The 23,005-nt window shown below is 45.6% G+C and overlaps 1 protein-coding gene and 2 non-coding genes across 3 annotated transcripts; all 3 read left to right on the top strand.

The window, feature by feature from the left end:
* The first annotated feature begins 949 nt into the window (after nucleotides 1-949).
* trnap-agg (transfer RNA proline (anticodon AGG)) lies at nucleotides 950-1,021 on the top strand. The gene has a single exon. It is a non-coding gene; the product is annotated as a tRNA-Pro (tRNA).
* A 10,499-nt stretch (nucleotides 1,022-11,520) lies between these two features.
* LOC127642225 (uncharacterized) lies at nucleotides 11,521-12,663 on the top strand. Its single transcript, XM_052124893.1, has one exon. It carries the CDS (start codon nucleotides 11,521-11,523, stop codon nucleotides 12,661-12,663), a length of 1,143 nt encoding a protein of 380 aa, XP_051980853.1.
* A 5,022-nt stretch (nucleotides 12,664-17,685) lies between these two features.
* Nucleotides 17,686-17,757, top strand: trnap-ugg (transfer RNA proline (anticodon UGG)). The gene has a single exon. It is a non-coding gene; the product is annotated as a tRNA-Pro (tRNA).
* The last annotated feature ends 5,248 nt before the right edge of the window (nucleotides 17,758-23,005 follow it).

Raw genomic sequence — 23,005 nt, forward strand, 5'->3', positions numbered from 1 at the left:
AGTTTCACCTTTTAAGTTGAATTACTGAAATTAATGAACTTTTGCACGATATTCTAATTTTTCGAGTTTCACCTGTACATTTCAAAATGCGGCAATTGCTGCTGTTTTGCACAATATCCATTTGCGCCACCTGGCGGTCATTTCACGAATGACTTGAAATGCGACTGGTTTATTTTTCTCTGCGGCGATAATAGGCATTTTGGTTGACTACTGTAGGTGTTTGCCAATGACTGTCTTGAAAGGCATCCTCAAAACTGTAGTGAGCAGGAGTATAGGGACGGCAAAAGTAACCTATATTGCGATGGAATGCAATATAAACTATAAGAAGCGCCTTCTCTCCATTCAGCCTTTTGTCTGATAACCACCGTGACAACTTCAATGCGTGAACATGTTTACATTTAGGCTATTTCAATAGATTTTTTAAGTCAGTGAAGCCAAATAATTGGGTGACAAATAGCATGCATATAGACTATTAATTTTACAGGCTAACAAATACAGTGTTTGGAAAACTCTTAATTTGAAAAACAATGAATGCATATCCTGCCAATCAGATTTAGCCCCACCCACAGGGGAAAATCGGAATATCAAGTCTTTTTTCTGATTTCCGTGCAAGAACGGGAAAACCAAAAATCAAGTCATAATTTAGTTTTTTCGTTTTTCAAAAAAAACGAAAAAACGAAAAAAGGAGTTGTTTTCTCGTTTTTTCGTTTTTATATATGAAAGCAAAAACAAATGAACGAACGATACCCGGACCTGCCACCTAATTAGTGCAAATAACTCCAAGAGTATGAGCACGTTGCGTGTTCAGAGTATGCGCATTTAGAACACTCTGGCCGCATATTTTCAGTGCTCAACTTTCAGCTGATGACAAATTTTTATACTCTCAAGAAGAGATATATTCTGGATATTCATTGGCAGGTACTTTGCAGCCCATAGGTCCAAAATAGGTGGCTCGTTGGTCTAGGGGTATGATTCTCGCTTAGGGTGCGAGAGGTCCCGGGTTCAATTCCCGGACGAGCCCGCTGTATACCATGTGCACTTGGTTTATGAGGAAGGTCTGCATCAGGGGACTTCTTGGATTTAGGTTGTCTTTTTCTAGCGTACTGCACCATAGATTTTCAGGAAATCAATGCTAAGGTGCTTATTAGTTACAGCTTGCCTGGTGCTAATCACACCTAGATTGCAGTTTCTTTCCCGGTATCACCTACAGAGGGGACTTTAAGGGAGTTTTTTTGCAGGGGGAGTTAAAGGCCTCAAAATGCTCTCATAGCCTCTCGCTCTGTGTTCTCCAGGCATATGTCAACATGAAGAGTGCTTCGGAAACTGCCAGTGTTGCTGAAATGACTAAGGTGGGTGAGAATTAGACTGAAGATCCATCCTCTTTAGGTTCCACGGTGTAGTAGCTAGCACTCTGAATCCAGCAATCCGACTTCATATCTCAATGGGACCATTAATGATGAATAAGTGAGAAATCAATCTGTTCATGTGTATGAAGCTTACAGAATGTAATTACTGCCTACAAGATCTTTCTGCTCTATAAAACCAACGAGGCAAGGAAGTGCAACTTAAATCGCACCACAACATCCACTGTTGATATTTCCACTTTCATCTACTGTTTTTAACCTGTGATTACCCCTTTTTCTTGCACTTTTTATGACAACAACAAATAAATTGCAAGTGTTGCCACCTAATTAGTGCAAATAACTCCAAGAGTATGAGCACGTTGCGTGTTCAGAGTATGCGCATTTAGAACACTCTGGCCGCATATTTTCAGTGCTCAACTTTCAGCTGATGACAAATTTTTATACTGTCAAGTAGAGATATATTCTGGATTTTCATTGGCAGGTACTTTGCAGCCCATAGGTCCAAAATAAGTGGCTCGTTGGTCTAGGTGTAGTATTCTCGCTTAGAGTGCGAGAAGTCCCGGGTTGAAATCCTGGACGAGCCCACTGTATACCATGTGCAGTTGGTTTGTGAGGAAGGTCTGCAGCAGGGGACTTCTTGGATTTAGGTTGTCTTTTTCTAGCGTACTGCACCTCACATTTTTTATTACTAGATTTTCAGGAAATCAATGCTAAGGTGCTTATTAGTTACAGCTTGCCTGGTGCTAATCACACCTAGATTGCAGTTTCTTTCCCGGTATCACCTACAGAGGGGACTTTAAGGGAGTTTTTTGCATTGGGAGTTAAAGGCCTCAAAATGCTCTCATAGCCTCTTGCTCTGTGTTCTCCAGGCATAGGTCAACATGAAGAGTGCTTCGGAAACTGCCAGTGTTGCTGAAATGACTAAGGTGGGTGAGAATTAGACTGAAGATCCATCCTCTTTAGGTTCCACGGTGTAGTAGCTAGCACTCTGAATCCAGCAATCCGACTTCAAATCTCAATGGGACCATTAATGGTGAATAAGTGAGAAATCAATCTGTTCATGTGTATGAAGCTTACAAAATGTAATTATTGCCTACAAGATCTTTCTGCTCTAAAAAATCAACGAGGCAAGGAAGTGCAACTTAAATCGAACCACAACATCCACTGTTGATATTTCCACTTTCATCTACTGTTTTTAACCTGTGATTACCCCTTTTTCTTGCACTTTTTCTGACAACAACAAATCAATTGCAGTTGGTTTGTGAGGAAGGTCTGCAGCAGGGGACTTCTTGGATTTAGGTTGTCTTTTTCTAGCGTACTGCACCTCACATTTTTTATTACTAGATTTTCAGGAAATCAATGCTAAGGTGCTTATTAGTTACAGCTTGCCTGGTGCTAATGACACCTAGATTGCAGTTTCTTTCCGGTATCACCTACAGAGGGGTCTTTAAGGGAGTTTTTTTGCAGGGGGAGTTAAAGGCCTCAAAATGCTCTCATAGCCTCTCGCTCTGTGTTCTCCAGGCATATGTCAACACGAAGAGTGCTTCGGAAACTTCTAGATTTTCAGGAAATCAATGCTAAGGTGCTTATTAGTTACAGCTTGCCTGGTGCTAATCACACCTAGATTGCAGTTTCTTTCCCGGTATCACCTACAGAGGGGACTTTAAGGGAGTTTTTTTGCAGGGGGAGTTAAAGGCCTCAAAATGCTCTCATAGCCTCTCAATCTGTGTTCTCCAGGCATATGTCAACATGAAGAGTGCTTCGGAAACTTCTAGATTTTCAGGAAATCAATGCTACACACTGCCAGCGACATCGCGCACGACAGCGACTCTATACCATTCATTTTCAATGCGAGCACAGCGACTTCCGGCGACACGAGCTGTCGCGACCATTGCCGCTAGATGTGGGCATGTCCAGCGACGCGACAAAGTTGAGAAAAGTTAAACTTTGGAGCGACTAACGGACGCGACAGCCAATAGGAGAGAAGACTGGAGAGCTCACGTGATCCTTTCTCTCTCTCTTTCAGCTCCTGCAGTAACTGAAAGATGGATGAATGGCTAATTCTTGCTGTTAGAAATTTTCCAGTGCTCTATGATATTTCTCTTCCCACGTACAAGGACATTTTTAAGAAAAATACTGCGTGTAAAGGTGTATCTGAGATCACAGGGATTTTATGGACCCAGACAGACCAGCATTTGAATTTTCGCCGCAGATAAACAGCCGCTATGGCAAACAGCACGCCTTGTTTGTCATTCATCTTTGATATAAAGCATTTTATGTACTGATTCCATTTATATTTAGTCTTTTCCCTCCAAAATATTTATTTTTAGTGGCAAGAAAAGAGATTCGCTGTCAACAGCAATGGAATGACATCCGTGAATGTCATTTATAAACGTTACTAGGCAACCAGTATTGGGAACACCCACTAGCGACTTCACCGCCAGCAACTGGCGACCTGCAGCGATAAAGTGGCTGGCAGTGTGTACGCACCTTTAATGGTGAATAAGTGAGAAATCAATCTGTTCATGTGTATGAAGCTTACAAAATGTAATTATTGCCTACAAGATCTTTCTACTCTATAAAACCAACGAGGCAAGGAAGTGCAACTTAAATCGAACCACAACATCCACTGTTGATATTTCCACTTTCATCTACTGATTTTAACCTGTGATTACCCCTTTTTCTTGCACTTTTTATGACAACAAGAAATCAATTGCGAGTGTTGCCACCTAATTAGTGCAAATAACTCCAAGAGTATGAGCACGTTGCGTGTTCAGAGTATCGCATTTAGAACACTCTGGCCGCATATTTTCAGTGCTCAACTTTCAGCTGATGACAAATTTTTATACTGTCAAGTAGAGATATATTCTGGAGTTTCATTGGCAGGTACTTTGCAGCCCATAGGTCCAAAATAGGTGGCTCGTTGGTCTAGGGGTATGATTCTCAGCTTAGGGTGCAAGAGGTCCCAGGTTCAAATCCTGGACGAGCCCACTTTATACCTTTAGCAGTTGGTTTATGAGGAAGGTCTTCAGCAGGGAACTTCTTGGATTTAGGTTGTCTTTTTCTAGCGTACTGCACCTCACATTTTTTATTTCTAGATTTTCAGGAAATCAATGCTAAGGTGCTTATTAGTTACAGCTTGCCTGGTGCTAATCACACCTAGATTGCAGTTTCTTTCCCGGTATCACCTACAGAGGGGACTTTAAGGGAGTTTTTTTGCAGGGGGAGTTAAAGGCCTCAAAATGCTCTCATAGCCTCTCGCTCTGTGTTCTCCAGGCATATGTCAACATGAAGAGTGCTTCGGAAACTTCTAGATTTTCAGGAAATCAATGCTAAGGTGCTTATTAGTTACAGCTTGCCTGGTGCTAATCACACCTAGATTGCAGTTTCTTTCCCGGTATCACCTACAGAGGGGACTTTAAGGGAGTTTTTTTGCAGGGGGAGTTAAAGGCCTCAAAATGCTCTCATAGCCTCTCGCTCTGTGTTCTCCAGGCATATGTCAACATGAAGAGTGCTTCGGGAACTGCCAGTGTTGCTGAAATGACTAAGGTGGGTGAGAATTAGACTGAAGATCCATCCTCTTTAAGTTCCACGGTGTAGTAGCTAGCACTCTGAATCCAGCAATCCGACTTCATATCTCAATGGGACCATTAATGGTGAATAAGTGAGAAATCAATCTGTTCATGTGTATGAAGCTTACAAAATGTAATTATTGCCTACAAGATCTTTCTGCTCTATAAAACCAACGAGGCAAGGAAGTGCAACTTAAATCGAACCACAACATCCACTGTTGATATTTCCACTTTCATCTACTGTTTTTAACCTGTGATTACCCCTTTTTCTTGCACTTTTTATGACAAGAAGAAATCAATTGCGAGTGTTGCCACCTAATTAGTGCAAATAACTCCAAGAGTATGAGCACGTTGCGTGTTCAGAGTATGCGCATTTAGAACACTCTGTCCGCATATTTTCAGTGCTCAACTTTCAGCTGATGACAAATTTTTAAACTGTCAAGTAGAGATATATTCTGGATTTTCATTGGCAGGTACTTTGCAGCCCATAGGTCCAAAATAGGTGGCTCGTTGGTCTAGGGGTATGATTCGCGCTTAGGGTGCGAGAGGTCACGGCTTCAAATCCTGGACGAGCCCACTGTAAACCATGTGCAGTTGGTTTATGAGGAAGGTCTTCAGCAGGGAGCTTCTTGCATTTAGGTTGTCTTTTTCTAGCGTACTGCACCTCACATTTTTTATTACTAGATTTTCAGGAAATCAATGCTAAGGTGCTTATTAGTTACAGCTTGCCTGGTGCTAATCACACCTAGATTGCAGTTTCTTTCCCGGTATCACCTACAGAGGGGACTTTAAGGGAGTTTTTTTGCAGGGGAGTTAAAGGCCTCAAAATGCTCTCATAGCCTCTCGCTCTGTGTTCTCCAGGCATATGTCAACATGAAGAGTGCTTCGGAAACTGCCAGTGTTGCTGAAATGACTAAGGTGGGTGAGAATTAGACTGAAGATCCATCCTCTTTAGGTTCCACGGTGTAGTAGCTAGCACTCTGAATCCAGCAATCCGACTTCAAATCTCAATGGGACTATTAAGGTGCGTACACACTGCCAGCGACATCGCGCACGACAGCGACTCTATACCATTCATTTTCAATGCGAGCACAGCGACTTCCGGCGACACGAGCTGTCGCGACCATTGGCGCTAGATGTGGGCATGTCCAGCGACGCGACAAAGTTGAGAAAAGTTAAACTTTGGAGCGACTAACGGACGCGACAGCCAATAGGAGAGAAGACTGGAGAGCTCACGTGATCCTTTCTCTCTCTCTTTCAGCTCCTGCAGTAACTGAAAGATGGATGAATGGCTAATTCTTGCTGTTAGAAATTTTCCAGTGCTCTATGATATTTCTCTTCCCACGTACAAGGACATTTTTAAGAAAAATACTGCGTGTAAAGGTGTATCTGAGATCACAGGGATTTTATGGACCCAGACAGACCAGCATTTGAATTTTCGCCGCAGATAAACAGCCGCTATGGCAAACAGCACGCCTTGTTTGTCATTCATCTTTGATATAAAGCATTTTATGTACTGATTCCATTTATATTTAGTCTTTTCCCTCCAAAATATTTATTTTTAGTGGCAAGAAAAGAGATTCGCTGTCAACAGCAATGGAATGACATCCGTGAATGTCATTTATAAACGTTACTAGGCAACCAGTAGTGGGAACACCCACTAGCGACTTCACCGCCAGCAACTGGCGACCTGCAGCGATAAAGTGGCTGGCAGTGTGTACGCACCTTTAATGGTGAATAAGTGAGAAATCAATCTTTTCACGTGTATGAAGCTTACAAAATGTAATTATTGCCTACAAGATCTTTCTGCTCTATAAAACCAACGAGGCAAGGAAGTGCAACTTAAATCGAACCACAACATCCACTGTTGATATTTCCACTTTCATCTATTGTTTTTAACCTGTGATTACCCCTTTTTCTTGCACTTTTTATGACAAGAAGAAATCAATTGCAAGTGTTGCCACCTAATTAGTACAAATAACTCCAAGAGTATGAGCACGTTACGTGTTCAGAGTATGCGTATTTAGAACACTCTGGCCGCATATTTTCAGTGCTCAACTTTCAGCTGATGACAAATTTTTATACTGTCAAGTAGAGATATATTCTGGATTTTCATTGGCAGGTACTTTGCAGCCCATAGGTCAAGAAAGCTGGCTCGTTGGTCTAGGGGTATGATTCTTGCTTTGGTTGCGAGAGGTCTCGGTTTCAAATCCCGGATGAGCCCACTGTATACCATGTGCAGTTGGTTTGTGAGGAAGGTCTGCAGCAGGGGACTTCTTGGATTTAGGTTGTCTTTTTCTAGCGTACTGCACCTCACATTTTTTATTACTAGATTTTCAGGAAATCAATGCTAAGGTGCTTATTAGTTACAGCTTGCCTGGTGCTAATCACACCTAGATTGCAGTTCTCTTTCATCATCTCGTGTTCGAGATCCACCTATGGGAAGGGCATCTGCACCTGACCTCTGCAGAAGCATCCAATTGCACCAAGTCTGGCCTGACAGACAGAAGCGCGTGTCCAATGCTCGGTAAGGGACCCGCCCCTTACCAAGTGTATAAAACACTCGTACGCGCTATCTTACCTCAGTTGTTATTCACTTCGCGACCTCTTTGCTTCGCAGCTCTACGTTTTCGCTGACTTCACCACAGTCAACAGGAGGAAATATCCATTTGATCAGCCTCCGCCAGGCGTGATTGTCAGACGGTTGCGTTTAGTTGCGATTAATTCGGGTTGCAAGCCACCCACGCTCGCTACCTGGATTTGCTCAGGCTGCCCGCCTGTTTATCAACTTTCACCTCTCCAATGGATCACAAGCTCTCCGGTAACCCACCGGACGTGCAGTCGCGTGCATGCCCTGCCGCCTGCGGTTCACTCATTGCCGCGAGGGATGCCCATCCCTTCTGCGTGGTGTGCATGGGACTAAGACACGCGCAGGAAGCGCTTTCACTTCCTGAGAACTGCACCCATTGCTTCGCCCTGCCTAGGAAGCTTCTTCGACGAAGACTCAAGGTTGCATCCTCTCAAGGCACGGACGAACATTACGATTCGGACGCTGGAGTAGGTGAAAGCGTTACAGCTCTGGGGACTTCCCAGAGCATGCCTGCTCTCAGTTGGGCTGACCAGTCTAACGAGGGCCTACTCGAGGAAATCCTTCCCGGTATTTCCTCGTTCGACGACGAGCCGCCCGGCTCAGGCGAGGACGAGGACCCCGCTATACTTGAGGACTCGGACGACGAGTTAACCACCCCGTCCGCCCAAGTTCCCCTGGTTAGCGGCTCGGCTACACTGCCGCACGTGGTCCTTCTCGAGGTGTGTGAGCGAGCGGCCGCTCGTCTCGGCATGGAATGGCCGGCCCTCCAGAACGCCGCCGACCAAGAGAGGGATGTGTATGACGGCGAACTCCTAGGTCCCCCTTCCGGTCCTAGGAAGCAGCTCATGCCTGTACTCCCTGCGTGCGCTAAGCACATGCGACTCTATTGGAAGGACCCGCTAGATCTTAAGCACGGCTTAGCGGGTCTGGAGGTTAAGGATATGGCAGCGTGTGGCATGGGCGACCCTCCCACCATCGAGCCCTCGATCGCCAGACACCTTAACCCCTCGCAGGAAGGATTACTGGCCCCTCCTAAGCCAGTTCTCCCTAATAAGATGGACCGCTTCTCAGCATCTGTCTTCCAGGCCTCGTACAAGGCCTCGGCTCTCACGGTAAGGGCTCTAAATGTTTCCTCCCTCCTCTCGGCCTACCAGGCCGAGCTGTTGGAGGACATGAGCACTCATTTGGAGAAAGGCGTGCCATCGCCAACGCTGTGGAAGGAGATCGTTACCGTGAACGACCTGGTCCTTCGTAACGCCCGCCAGGCCGTCCAAGCCGGCGGACGCTCCATGGCCCTATGTGTTGTGGGGGAACGGGCCCTCTGGCTCAATCTCTCTGGTCTGCCCGACAGCGAGAAAAGACGCATAGCAGGAGCCCCAGTGGAACCAGGCCAGGCTCTTTTTGGCCCTGCTGTTGCACTTATGCAACAGCGGTGCGATGATAAGAAGAAGGAGGATGAGGCGTTTAAACCGTGCCTGCCTAGAAAGGCCACTCCACACCAGCCCCCGCGACGGCCCCCTCAGGCCCCAGCCACAGGACGGCCGTACCGTATCACAGCCAGGCCTAAGGCTCGCAGCAGGCCACCCAGCCAGCAGCCTAGCCAGCAGCCCAACCATCCTCCTAAGCCCTGGGGTAAGACATCCTTCACGGCGGCTGCAGCTGAAAAAGCCCACCCACTCTACCCCGTCGGACGGGAAGAGGAAGAGGCCTACCTGATGCTCAGCTCCAGGGGCTTCTCGGTCCAGGTTTTCAGGCGACCAGCCCAGTGGACACAAGCTTGAGTTTTTTCCCCCCTTTACCCAAAAGGAGGAAGTTCTCAGCTCGAGGGCCCCTTTTCCCTCGTTCGGGTGCCCAACCCCAGTTCATTATGGACGTGTCACAAGTTCAGGTGTGGTCCATAAAAAATTCCCTCCCAGCTTCCAGTTCCAGAACTGGGGGAAATTCACTGTCCAGGTGTGCCCCTCCACTGTTGAAAAGTGCTCAACCACAGTCTCTTCACAGTTTGCACAAACCACTTCACACACATTCAATAAAGGTTCAATTCCCTGTGTGTGTTTCAAAAATAAAAACAACAAAAAACAAGAACAACAAAAATATCAAACACTGAGAGCTGAAAGCTCTGCCAAGTGCTGTTGTTCCCCTGAAATTCTACATGTCGCCCCTAAGTTGTCCACTAGATGGCACCATTGTATCACAAATGAACGATCCGGTTGTATTGCCTGCCCTAGGCAACTCGCCGGTGAGTGTGGGCTCTCTCACGTCACACGTGACAGCCTGGCAGTCTGTGTCTGCCCCAGAATGGGTGATTCGCACCATTACGAAGAGCTACAGACTTCAGTTTGCCAGAAAACCGCCACGCTTCAGCGGAGTTATCTTTTCTCACACAGAAGAGAGCTCGCGCACATTCTGAAAGACGAGATCTCTTCTCTTCTCGAGAAGGGGGCGGTGCGAGTGGTACCTCCGCATCAATGTCAACAGGGTTTTTACTCCCGTTATTTCCTGATTCCAAAAAAGGACGGTTCACTTCGTCCTATTCTGGATCTCAGAGTGTTGAACAAACATTTAAGGAAATACAATTTCAGAATGTTAACCCACAACGGTCTCTCTCGTGCAATAAAACAGAGCGATTGGTTCACGTCGATCGATCTGAAAGATGCGTTTTTTCACATCAACGTTTACCCGCCACACAGGAAGTTTCTTCGTTTCGCCTTCCAAGGCATATGTTACGAATTCACAGTACTTCCATTTGGCCTAGCACTCAGTCCAAGAGTGTTTTGTACGTGTGCGGAAGCAGGGTTAGCCCCGCTGAGAATAGCGGGGCTCAAAATCCTGATTTACATAGACGATTGGCTGATTATAGCCGATTCGAGAGAGATCGTCATGCAAAACACTGCCCGTGTGCTCGCTCACATCACAGCGCTCGGCTTCAGAGTGAACGTGAGCAAGAGCAATTTCATTCCCGCGCAGAGAGTTACTTTTCTGGGTTTGGAGCTGAATTCGGTTACAATGCGCGCGCGTCTCTCACAAGAGCGCGTTCTCTCCTTAATGAATTGCCTCTCACAATTCAAAGAAGGGGCGAGAATACATTATCGCGCATGTCTCAGGCTACAGGGTCTTATGGCTGCGGCTATACATGTCCTGCCTTTGGGCCTTCTGAGAATGAGGGCGTTCATGAAGTGGGTTTTAACTCTTCATCTCAGCCCTTTAAGCGATCTCTGCCGCTCTGTCACAGTGACGCTGCGTGCACAGCAGCGCTGCGCCACTGGAGGAACGCAGAGTTCTACGCGAATGGGACCCCTCTCGGGGCGATTATGCTGCGGAAAGTAGTGACGACAGACGCGTCCTTAACAGGATGGGGAGCCACGCAAGAGGGCAGAACAGTGAATGGTGTGTGGCCAAGCACACTTCACTCAGCCCATATAAATTATTTAGAGCTCCTCACTGTGTGGAAGGCTCTGAATCACTTTCTGCCCCGCTTGCAGGGGCATCATGTGCTGGTGCGCTGCGACAACACGACAGCTGTAGCATATATCAACTGCCGGGGGGATGCGCTCCTCCAAGCTGCATGCTCTCGCTCACAGGCTGTTAGTATGGAGCAGGCGGCATTTCCTGTCGTTACGGGCGGCCCATGTCCCGGGCATACTGAACAGGGGCGCAGACCTCTTGTCAAGGGGAAATCCGCTCTCACGGAGACTGGCGCTCCATCCTCAGATAGTTTGTCTACTGTGGAGGAGGTTCGGCCAGCCAACCGTAGATCTCTTCGCCGCCGAAAACGCCCATTGTCCTATGTTCTTCTCGCTACGGGACGAGGACGCCCCCCTCGGCGTGGACGCACTGGCCCACCCGTGGCCCAACGTGCTGCTCTATGCATTTCCTCCCCTTTGCCTCATAACGCCGTCTCTGGCCAGGGTGAGGGAACAGAGCTTGACCATGATTTTGATAGCTCCCAGGTGGCCCAAGGCGCCGTGGCTCTCTGAGATTATCCCTCTGCTGTATGCCCAGCCATGGCCCCTCCCACTTCGCACAGACCTTTTGTCTCAAGCTGAACGGGAAATTTATCACCAGCACCGGACAGGGTGGCCCTCTGGGCCTGGCCCGTGAGAGGGCCAACTTAAACACATTGGGGCTCCCCCCACGTGTTGTGGCCACCATTCAGTGTGCCAGAGCCTCTTCAACACGGTCTCTTTACGACTGTAAGTGGCGGGTGTTCGAAGAGTGGTGTGAAGGGCGACGGGTAACGTCATATCAGTGCTCAATCACCGACATCTTATGCTTTTTGCAGGACCTTATGGACAAGGGAAGATCCTTTTCCACTATTAAGGTCTATTTAGCGGCTATCGCTGCATGTCATGTGGGGTTCGACAGCGCTACGGTGGGGCAACACCCCCTTATTCGTAGGTTTATGAAGGGCGCACGCCGCTCTCTTCCAGTCCCCAGGAGAGTCGTTCCTGAATGGGACCTCTCCATGGTGCTGGACACAATGTCTCAACAGCCGTTTGAGCCCCTGGGGAGTATTTCCCTTAAGAATTTGTCTTTCAAGACAGCTTTGCTCTTGGCCTTGGCGTCTGCCAAGCGGGTCAGTGATATGCATGCATTCTCTGTTCATCCCTCGTGCACTAAATTCTCTCTCAGTGGAGATAAGGTTTTTCTCAGGCCCAACCCGGCCTTTATGCCAAAATGCTTCCCGGCATTCACGTGTGAGGTGATTGAGCTTTCCGCGTTGCACCCAGCTCCTTTCTCCTCCACAGAGGATCAGAGGTTGAACGCTTTGTGTCCTGTATGTGCCCTGCGGGTGTACTTAGACAGGACCAGCTCGTTTAGAAAAAGCGACCAGCTTTTCATCTCTTGGGGCCCCCCGCACTCAGGGAAACCCATTTCCAAGCAATGCCTTTCTCATTGGCTTGTGGAAGCTATATCTTTGGCATATGAATCAAGGGGAGTGCAGCCCCCAGAGGGCATCAGAGCTCACTCCACTAGAGGTATGGCTGCCTCTTGGGCTCTGTTTAAGGGAGTCTCTTTGCAGGACATATGTGCCGCTGCAAGCTGGGCCTCTCCCCATACGTTTGCCAGATACTACCGGCTAGATGTTACCAGAACCCCGGTAGCTCATTCTGTCCTGGGTGTCGGCTCTTTGTAGCTTTGTGCTCTTAGGCCCTCCACCCCTCTTTAAGTCTGGGCTGCCTAGTCCAGCACTTTAAAGTCACTAAGCATGTTTCTACTCTGCACCTGGCACCATATATTCACCATGATAGTGCGGTCAGGTTTATTCACGAATGCATGTTACCATATGCTATTCTTTGTTGCTAAAGTGGCTTCCTCACTTTGTGGGGTGGTTTCCGTGTGACGTGTCATGCACCGCCTTTTGAGGTGACCGTCCTTTGGCTTTCAGGGCCTCATTGTAGTGTATTGGGCAATCGGGAGCTGTCCATATCTCCCATAGGTGGATCTCGAACACGAGATGATGAAAGAGAACAATAGGTTACTGTCGTAACCCGGTTCTCTGAAACATCGAGTGGAGAGATCCACCAAGCTTGCCCCGCTTGCTGCACGAGAAGCTGAATATGCTCACTGAGGTAAGATAGCTGCGTACGCGTGTTTTATGCACTTGGTAAGGGCGGGTCCCTTACCGAGCACTGGACACGCGCTTCTGTCTGTCAGGCCAGACTTGGTGCAATTGGATGCTTCTGCAGAGGTCAGGTGCGGATGCCCTTCCCATAGGTGGATCTCTCCACTCGATGTTTCAGAGAACCGGGTTACGATAGTAACCTATTGTTTCTTTCCGGTATCACCTACAGAGGGACTTTAAGGGAGTTTTTTTGCAGGGGGAGTTAAAGGCCTCAAAATGCTCTCATAGCCTCTCGCTCTGTGTTCTCCAGGCATATGTCAACATGAAGAGTGCTTCGGAAACTGCCAGTGTTGCTGAAATGACTAAGGTGGGTGAGAATTAGACTGAAGATCCATCCTCTTTAGGTTCCACGGTGTAGTAGCTAGCACTCTGAATCCAGCAATCCGACTTCAAATCTCAATGGGACCATTAATGGTGAATAAGTGAGAAATCAATCTGTTCATGTGTATGAAGCTTACAAAATGTAATTATTGCCTACAAGATCTTTCTGCTCTATAAAACCAACGAGGCAAGGAAGTGCAACTTAAATCGAACCACAACATCCACTGTTGATATTTCCACTTTCATCTACTGTTTTTAACCTGTGATTACCCCTTTTTCTTGCACTTTTTATGACAACAAGAAATCAATTGCGAGTGTTGCCACCTAATTAGTGCAAATAACTCCAAGAGTATGAGCACGTTGCGTGTTCAGAGTATCGCATTTAGAACACTCTGGCCGCATATTTTCAGTGCTCAACTTTCAGCTGATGACAAATTTTTATACTGTCAAGTAGAGATATATTCTGGATTTTCATTGGCAGGTACTTTGCAGCCCATAGGTTCAAAATAGTTGGCTCGTTGATCTAGGGGTATGATTCTCGCTTAAGGTGTGATAGGTCCCGGTTTCAAATCCTGAACGAGCCGACTGTATACCATGTGCAGTTGGTTTGTGAGGAAGGTCTGCAGCAGGGGACTTCATGGATTTAGGTTGTCTTTTTCTAGTGTACTGCACCTCACATTTTTTATTACTAGATTTTCAGGAAATCAATGCTAAGGTGCTTATTAGTTACAGCTTGCCTGGTGCTAATCACACCTAGATTGCAGTTTCTTTCCGGTATCACCTACAGAGGGGACTTTAAGGGAGTTTTTTTGCAGGGGAGTTAAAGGCCTCAAAATGCTCTCATAGCCTCTCGCTCTGTGTTCTCCAGGCATATGTCAACACGAAGAGTGCTTCGAAACTTCTAGATTTTCAGGAAATCAATGCTACACACTGCCAGCGACATCGCGCACGACAGCGACTCAATACCATTCATTTTCAATGCGATCACAGCGACTTCCGGCGACACGAGCTGTCGCGACAATTGGCGCTAGATGTGGGCATGTCCAGCGACGCGACAAAGTTGAGAAAAGTTAAACTTTGGAGCGACTAACGGACGCGACAGCCAATAGGAGAGAAGACGGGAGAGCTCACGTGATCCTTTCTCTCTCTCTCTCAGCTCCTGCAGTAACGGAAAGATGGATGAATGGCTAATTATTGCTGTTAGAAATTTTCCAGTGCTCTATGATATTTCTCTTCCCACGTACAAGGACATTTTTAAGAAAAATACTGCGTGGAAAGGTGTATCTGAGATCACGGGGATTTTATGGACCCAGACAGACCGGCATTTGAATTTTCGCCGCAGATAAACAGCCGCTATGGCAAACAGCTGCCTTGTTTCTCATTCATCTTTGATATAAAGCATTTTATGTACTGATTCCATTTATATTTAGTCTTTTCCTCCAAAATATTTATTTTTAGTGGCAAGAAAAGAGATTCGCTGTCAACAGCAATGGAATGACATCCGTGAATGTCATTTATAAACGTTACTAGGCAACCAGTAGTGGGAACACGCACTAGCGACTTCACCGCCAGCAACTGGCGACCTGCAGCGATAAAGTCGCTGGCAGTGTGTACGCACCTTTAATGGTGAATAAGTGAGAAATGAATCTGTTCATGTGTATGAAGCTTACAAAATGTTATTATTGCCTACAAGATCTTTCTGCTCTATAAAACCAACGAGGCAAGGAAGTGCAACTTAAATCGAACCACAACATCCACTGTTGATATTTCCACTTTCATCTACTGTTTTTAACCTGTGATTACCCCTTTTTCTTGCACTTTTAATGACAACAACAAATCAATTGCAGTTGGTTTGTGAGGAAGGTCTGCAGCAGGGGACTTCTTGGATTTAGGTAGTCTTTTTCTAGCGTACTGCACCTAACATTTTTTTATTACTAGATTTTCAGGAAATCAATGCTAAGGTGCTTATTAGTTACAGCTTGCCTGGTGCTAATCACACCTAGATTGCAGTTTCTTTCCCTGTATCACCTACAGAGGGGACTTTAAGGGAGTTTTTTTGCAGGGGAGCTAAAGGCCTCAAAATGCTCTCATAGCCTCTCGCTCTGTGTTCTCCAGGCATATGTCAACATGAAGAGTGCTTCGGGAACTGCCAGTGTTGCTGAAATGACTAAGGTGGGTGAGAATTAGACTGAAGATCCATCCTCTTTAGGTTCCACGGTGTAGTAGCTAGCACTCTGAATCCAGCAATCCGACTTCAAATCTCAATGGGACCATTAATGGTGAATAAGTGAGAAATCAATCTGTTCATGTGTATGAAGCTTACAAAATGTAATTATTGCCTACAAGATCTTTCTGCTCTATAAAACCAACGAGGCAAGGAAGTGCAACTTAAATCGAACCACAACATCCACTGTTGATATTTCCACTTTCATCTACTGTTTTTAACCTGTGATTACCCCTTTTTCTTGCACTTTTTATGACAACAAGAAATCAATTGCGAGTGTTGCCACCTAATTAGTGCAAATAACTCCAAGAGTATGAGCACGCTATGCGTGTTCAGAGTATGCGCATTTAGAACACTCTGGCCGCATATTTTCAGTGCTCAACTTTCAGCTGATGACAAATTTTTATACTGTCAAGTAGAGATATATTCTGGATTTTCATTGGCAGGTACTTTGCAGCCCATAGGTCAAAAAAGGTGGCTCGTTGATCTAGGGGTATGATTCTCGCTTAAGGTGTGATAGGTCCCGGTTTCAAATCCTGAACGAGCCGACTGTATACCATGTGCAGTTGGTTTGTGAGGAAGGACTGCAGCAGGGGACTTCATGGATTTAGGTTGTCTTTTTCTAGTGTACTGCACCTCACATTTTTTATTACTAGATTTTCAGGAAATCAATGCTAAGGTGCTTATTAGTTACAGCTTGCCTGGTGCTAATCACACCTAGATTGCAGTTTCTTTCCGGTATCACCTACAGAGGGGACTTTAAGGGAGTTTTTTTGCAGGGGGAGTTAAAGGCCTCAAAATGCTCTCATAGCCTCTCGCTCTGTGTTCTCCAGGCATATGTCAACACGAAGAGTGCTTCGGAAACTTCTAGATTTTCAGGAAATCAATGCTACACACTGCCAGCGACATCGCGCACGACAGCGACTCAATACCATTCATTTTCAATGCGAGCACAGCGACTTCATTGCCGCTAGATGTGGGCATGTCCAGCGACGCGACAAAGTTGAGAAAAGTTAAACTTTGGAGCGACTAACGGACGCGACAGCCAATAGGAGAGAAGACGGGAGAGCTCACGTGATCCTTTCTCTCTCTCTCTCAGCTCCTGCAGTAACTGAAAGATGGATGAATGGCTAATTCTTGCTGTTAGAAATTTTCCAGTGCTCTATGATATTTCTCTTCCCACGTACAAGGACATTTTTAAGAAAAATACTGCGTGGAAAGGTGTATCTGAGATCACGGGGATTTTATGGACCCAGACAGACCGGCATTTGAATTTTCGCCGCAGATAAACAGCCGCTATGGCAAACAGCGCGCCTTGTTTCTCATTCATCTTTGATATAAAGCATTTTATGTACTGATTCCATTTATATTTAGTCTTTTCCTCCAAAATATTTATTTTTAGTGGCAAGAAAAGAAATTCGCTGTCAACAGCAATGGAATGACATCCGTGAATGTCATTTATAAACGTTACTAGGCAACCAGTAGTGGGAACACCCACTAGCGACTTCACCGCCAGCAACTGGCGACCTGCAGCGATAAAGTCGCTGGCAGTGTGTACGCACCTTTAATATTAAATAAGTGAGAAATCAATCTGTTCATGTGTATGAAGCTTACAAAATGTTATTATTGCCTACAAGATCTTTCTGCTCTATAAAACCAAAGAGGCAAGGAAGTGCAACTTAAATCGAACCACAACATCCACTGTTGATATTTCCACTTTCATCTATTGTTTTTAACCTGTGATTACCCCTTTTTCTTGCACTTTTTATGACAAGAAGAAATCAATTGCAAGTGTTGCCACCTAATTAGTGCAAATAACTCCAAGAGTATGAGCACGTTATGTGTTCAGAGTATGCGATTTAGAACACTCTGGCCGCATATTTTCAGTGCTCAACTTTCAGCTGATGACAAATTTTTATACTGTCAAGTAGAGATATATTCTGGATTTTCATTGGCAGGTACTTTGCAGCCCATAGGTCAAAAAAGGTGGCTCGTTGGTCTAGGGGTATGATTCTCGCTTTGGGTGCGAGAGGTCCCGGGTTCAAATCCCGGACGAGCCCACTGTATACCATGTGCAGTTGGTTTGTGAGGAAGGACTGCAGCAGGGGACTTCTTTGATTCAGGTTGTCTTTTTGTAGCGTACTGCACCTCACATTTTTTATTACTAGATTTTCAGGAAATCAATGCTAAGGTGCTTATTAGTTACAGCTTGCCTGGTGCTAATCACACCTAGATTGCAGTTTCTTTCCGGTATCACCTACAGAGGGGACTTTAAGGGAGTTTTTTGCAGGGGAGTTAAAGGCCTCAAAATGCTCTCATAGCCTCTCGCTCTGTGTTCTCCAGGCATATGTCAACACGAAGAGTGCTTCGAAACTTCTAGATTTTCAGGAAATCAATGCTACACACTGCCAGCTGACATCGCGCACGACAGCGACTCAATACCATTCATTTTCAATGCGAGCACAGCGACTTCCGGCGACACGAGCTGTCGCGACCATTGCCGCTAGATGTGGGCATGTCCAGCGACGCGACAAAGTTGAGAAAAGTTAAACTTTGGAGCGACTAACGGACGCGACAGCCAATAGGAGAGAAGACGGGAGAGCTCACGTGATCCTTTCTCTCTCTCTCTCAGCTCCTGCAGTAACTGAAAGATGGATGAATGGCTAATTCTTGCTGTTAGAAATTTTCCAGTGCTCTATGATATTTCTCTTCCCACGTACAAGGACATTTTTAAGAAAAATACTGCGTGGAAAGGTGTATCTGAGATCACGGGGATTTTATGGATCCAGACAGACCGGCATTTGAATTTTCGCCGCAGATAAACAGCCGCTATGGCAAACAGCTGCCTTGTTTCTCATTCATCTTTGATATAAAGCATTTTATGTACTGATTCCATTTATATTTAGTCTTTTCCCTCCAAAATATTTATTTTTAGTGGCAAGAAAAGAAATTCGCTGTCAACAGCAATGGAATGACATCCGTGAATGTCATTTATAAACGTTACTAGGCAACCAGTAGTGGGAACACCCACTAGCGACTTCACCGCCAGCAACTGGCGACCTGCAGCGATAAAGTCGCTGGCAGTGTGTACGCACCTTTAATATTAAATAAGTGAGAAATCAATCTGTTCATGTGTATGAAGCTTACAAAATGTTATTATTGCCTACAAGATCTTTCTGCTCTATAAAACCAACGAGGCAAGGAAGTGCAACTTAAATCGAACCACAACATCCACTGTTGATATTTCCACTTTCATCTATTGTTTTTAACCTGTGATTACCCCTTTTTCTTGCACTTTTTATGACAACAAGAAATCAATTGCAAGTGTTGCCACCTAATTAGTGCAAATAACTCCGAGAGTATGAGCACGTTGCGTGTTCAGAGTATGCGCATTTAGAACACTCTGGCCGCATATTTTCAGTGCTCAACTTTCAGCTGATGACAAATTTTTATACTGTCAAGTAGAGATATATTCTGGATTTTCATTGGCAGGTACTTTGCAGCCCATAGGTCAGAAAAGGTGGCTCGTTGGTCTAGGGGTATGATTCTAGCTTTGGGTGCGAGAGGTCCCGGGTTGAAATCCCGGACGAGCCCACTGTATACCATGTGCAGTTGGTTTGTGAGGAAGGTCTGCAGCAGGGCACTTCTTGAATTTTGGTTGTATTTTTCTAGCGTACTGCACCTCACATTTTTTTATTACTAGATTTTCAGGAAATCAATGCTAAGGTGCTTATTAGTTACAGCTTGCCTGGTGCTAATCACACCTAGATTGCAGTTTCTTTCCCGGTATCACCTACAGAGGGGACTTTAAGGGAGTTTTTTTGCAGGGGGAGTTAAAGGCCTCAAAATGCTCTCATAGCCTCTCGCTCTGTGTTCTCCAGGCATATGTCAACACGAAGAGTGCTTCGGAAACTTCTAGATTTTCAGGAAATCAATGCTAAGGTGCTTATTAGTTACAGCTTGCCTGGTGCTAATCACACCTAGATTGCAGTTTCTTTCCGGTATCACCTACAGAGGGGACTTTAAGGGAGTTTTTTGCAGGGGCAGTTAAAGGCCTCAAAATGATCTCATAGCCTCTCGCTCTGTGTTCTCCAGGCATATGTCAACATGAAGAGTGCTTCGGGAACTGCCAGTGTTGCTGAAATGACTAAGGTGGGTGAGAATTAGACTGAAGATCCATCCTCTTTAGGTTCCACGGTGTAGTAGCTAGCACTCTGAATCCAGCAATCCGACTTCATATCTCAATGGGACCATTAATGGTGAATAAGTGAGAAATCAATCTGTTCATGTGTATGAAGCTTACAAAATGTAATTATTGCCTACAAGATCTTTCTTCTCTATAAAACCAACGAGGCAAGGAAGTGCAACTTAAATCGTACCTCAACATCCACTGTTGATATTTCCACTTTCATCTACTGTTTTTAACCTGTGATTACCCCTTTTTCTTGCACTTTTTATGACAAGAAGAAATCAATTGCGAGTGTTGCCACCTAATTAGTGCAAATAACTCCAAGAGTATGAGCACGTTGTGTGTTCAGAGTATGCGCATTTAGAACACTCTGGCCGCATATTTTCAGTGCTCAACTTTCAGCTGATGACAAATTTTTATACTGTCAAGTAGAGATATATTCTGGATTTTCATTGGCAGGTACTTTGCAGCCCATAGGTCAAAAAAGGTGTCTCGTTGGTCTAGGGGTATGATTCTTGCTTTGGGTGCGAGAGGTCCAGGGTTCAAATCCTGTATGAGCCCACTGAATACCATGTGCAGTTGGTTTGTGAGGAAGGTGTGACGCAGGGGACTTCTTGGATTTAGGTTGTCTTTTTCTAGCGTACTGCACCTCACATTTTTTATTACTAGATTTTCAGGAAATCAATGCTAAGGTGCTTATTAGTTACAGCTTGCCTGGTACCCCCCTGTCGACGGGCCTCATTGTAGTGTATTGGGCAATCGGGGAGCTGTCCATATCTCCCATAGGTGGATCTCGAACACGAGATGATGAAAGAGAACAATAGGTTACTGTCGTAACCCCGGTTCTCTGAAACATCGAGTGGAGAGATCCACTAAGCTTGCCCCGCTTGCTGCACGAGAAGCGAATATGCTCACTGAGGTAAGATAGCGCGTACGCGTGTTTCATGCACTTGGTAAGGGGCGGGTCCCTTACCGAGCACTGGACACGCGCTTCTGTCTGTCAGGCCAGACTTGGTGCAATTGGATGCTTCTGCAGAGGTCAGGTGCGGATGCCCTTCCCATAGGTGGATCTCTCCACTCGATGTTTCAGAGAACCGGGCTTATGATAGTAACCTATTGTTTCTTTCCGGTATCACCTACAGAGGGGACTTTAAGGGAGTTTTTTGCAGGGGAGTTAAAGGCCTCAAAATGCTCTCATAGCCTCTCGCTCTGTGTTCTCCAGGCATATGTCAACATGAAGAGTGCTTCGGAAACTGCCAGTGTTGCTGAAATGACTAAGGTGGGTGAGAATTAGACTGAAGATCCATCCTCTTTAGGTTCCACAGTGTAGTAGCTAGCACTCTGAATCCAGCAATCCGACTTCAAATCTCAATGGGACTATTAAGGTGCGTACACACTGCCAGCGACATCAGCGCACGACAGCGACTCAATACCATTCATTTTCAATGCGAGCACAGCGACTTCCGGCGACACGAGCTGTCGCGACCATTGGCGCTAGATGTGGGCATGTCCAGCGACGCGACAAAGTTTAGAAAAGTTAAACTTTGGAGCGACTAACGGATGCGACAGCCAATAGGAGAGAAGACGGGAGAGCTCACGTGATCCTTTCTCTCTCTCTCAGCTCCTGCAGTAACGGAAAGATGGATGAATGGCTAATTCTTGCTGTTAGAAATTTTCCAGTGCTCTATGATATTTCTCTTCCCACGTACAAGGACATTTTTAAGAAAAATACTGCGTGTAAAGGTGTATCTGAGATCACAGGGATTTTATGGACCCAGACAGACCGGCATTTGAATTTTCGCCGCAGATAAACAGCCGCTATGGCAAACAGCAGGCCTTGTTTCTCATTCATCTTTGATATAAAGCATTTTATGTACTGATTCCATTTATATTTAGTCTTTTCCCTCCAAAATATTTATTTTTAGTGGCAAGAAAAGAGATTCGCTGTCAACAGCAATGGAATGACATCCGTGAATGTCATTTATAAACGTTACTAGGCAACCAGTAGTGGGAACACCCACTAGCGACTTCACCGCCAGCAAATGGCGACCTGCAGCGATAAAGTCGCTGGCAGTGTGTACGCACCTTTAATGGTGAATAAGTGAGAAATCAATCTGTTCATGTGTATGAAGCTTACAAAATGTAATTATTGCCTACAAGATCTTTCTGCTCTATAAAACCAACGAGGCAAGGAAGTGCAACTTAAATCGAACCACAACATCCACTGTTGATATTTCCACTTTCATCTATTGTTTTTAACCTGTGATTACCCCTTTTTCTTGCACTTTTTATGACAACAACAAATCAATTGCGAGTGTTGCCACCTAATTAGTGCAAATAACTCCAATAGTATGAGCACTTTGCGTGTTCAGAGTATGCGCATTTAGAACACTCTGGCCGCATATTTTCAGTGCTCAACTTTCAGATGATGACAAATTTTTATACTGTCAAGTAGAGATATATTCTGGATTTTCATTGGCAGGTACTTTGCAGCCCATAGGTCCAAAATAGTTGGCTTGTTGATCTAGTGGTATGATTCTCGCTTAAGGTGTGATAGGTCCCGGTTTCAAATCCTGAACGAGCCCACTGTATACCATGTGCAGTTGGTTTGTGAGGAAGGTCTGCAGCAGGGGACTTCATAGATTTAGGTTGTCTTTTTCTAGTGTACTGCACCTCACATTTTTTATTACTAGATTTTCAGGAAATCAATGCTAAGGTGCTTATTAGTTACAGCTTGCCTGGTGCTAATCACACCTAGATTGCAGTTTCTTTCCCGGTATCACCTACAGAGGGGACTTTAAGGGAGTTTTTTTGCAGGGGGAGTTAAAGGCCTCAAAATGCTCTCATAGCCTCTCGCTCTGTGTTCTCCAGGCATATGTCAACACGAAGAGTGCTTCAGAAACTTCTAGATTTTCAGGAAATCAATGCTACACACTGCCAGCTGACATCAGCGCACGACAGCGACTCAATACCATTCATTTTCAATGCGAGCACAGCGACTTCCGGCGACACGAGCTGTCGCGACCATTGGCGCTAGATGTGGGCATGTCCAGCGACGCGACAAAGTTGAGAAAAGTTAAACTTTGGAGCGACTAACGGACGCGACAGCCAATAAGAGA

This window comes from Xyrauchen texanus, unplaced genomic scaffold (assembly GCF_025860055.1).
Source record: "Xyrauchen texanus isolate HMW12.3.18 unplaced genomic scaffold, RBS_HiC_50CHRs HiC_scaffold_53, whole genome shotgun sequence".
NCBI lineage: Eukaryota > Metazoa > Chordata > Actinopteri > Cypriniformes > Catostomidae > Xyrauchen > Xyrauchen texanus.

Bases quoted from the DNA above. Each gene is read 5' to 3' on its own strand.
- LOC127642225 (XM_052124893.1), top strand. From the start codon at position 11,521: ATGCCCAGCCATGGCCCCTCCCACTTCGCACAGACCTTTTGTCTCAAG.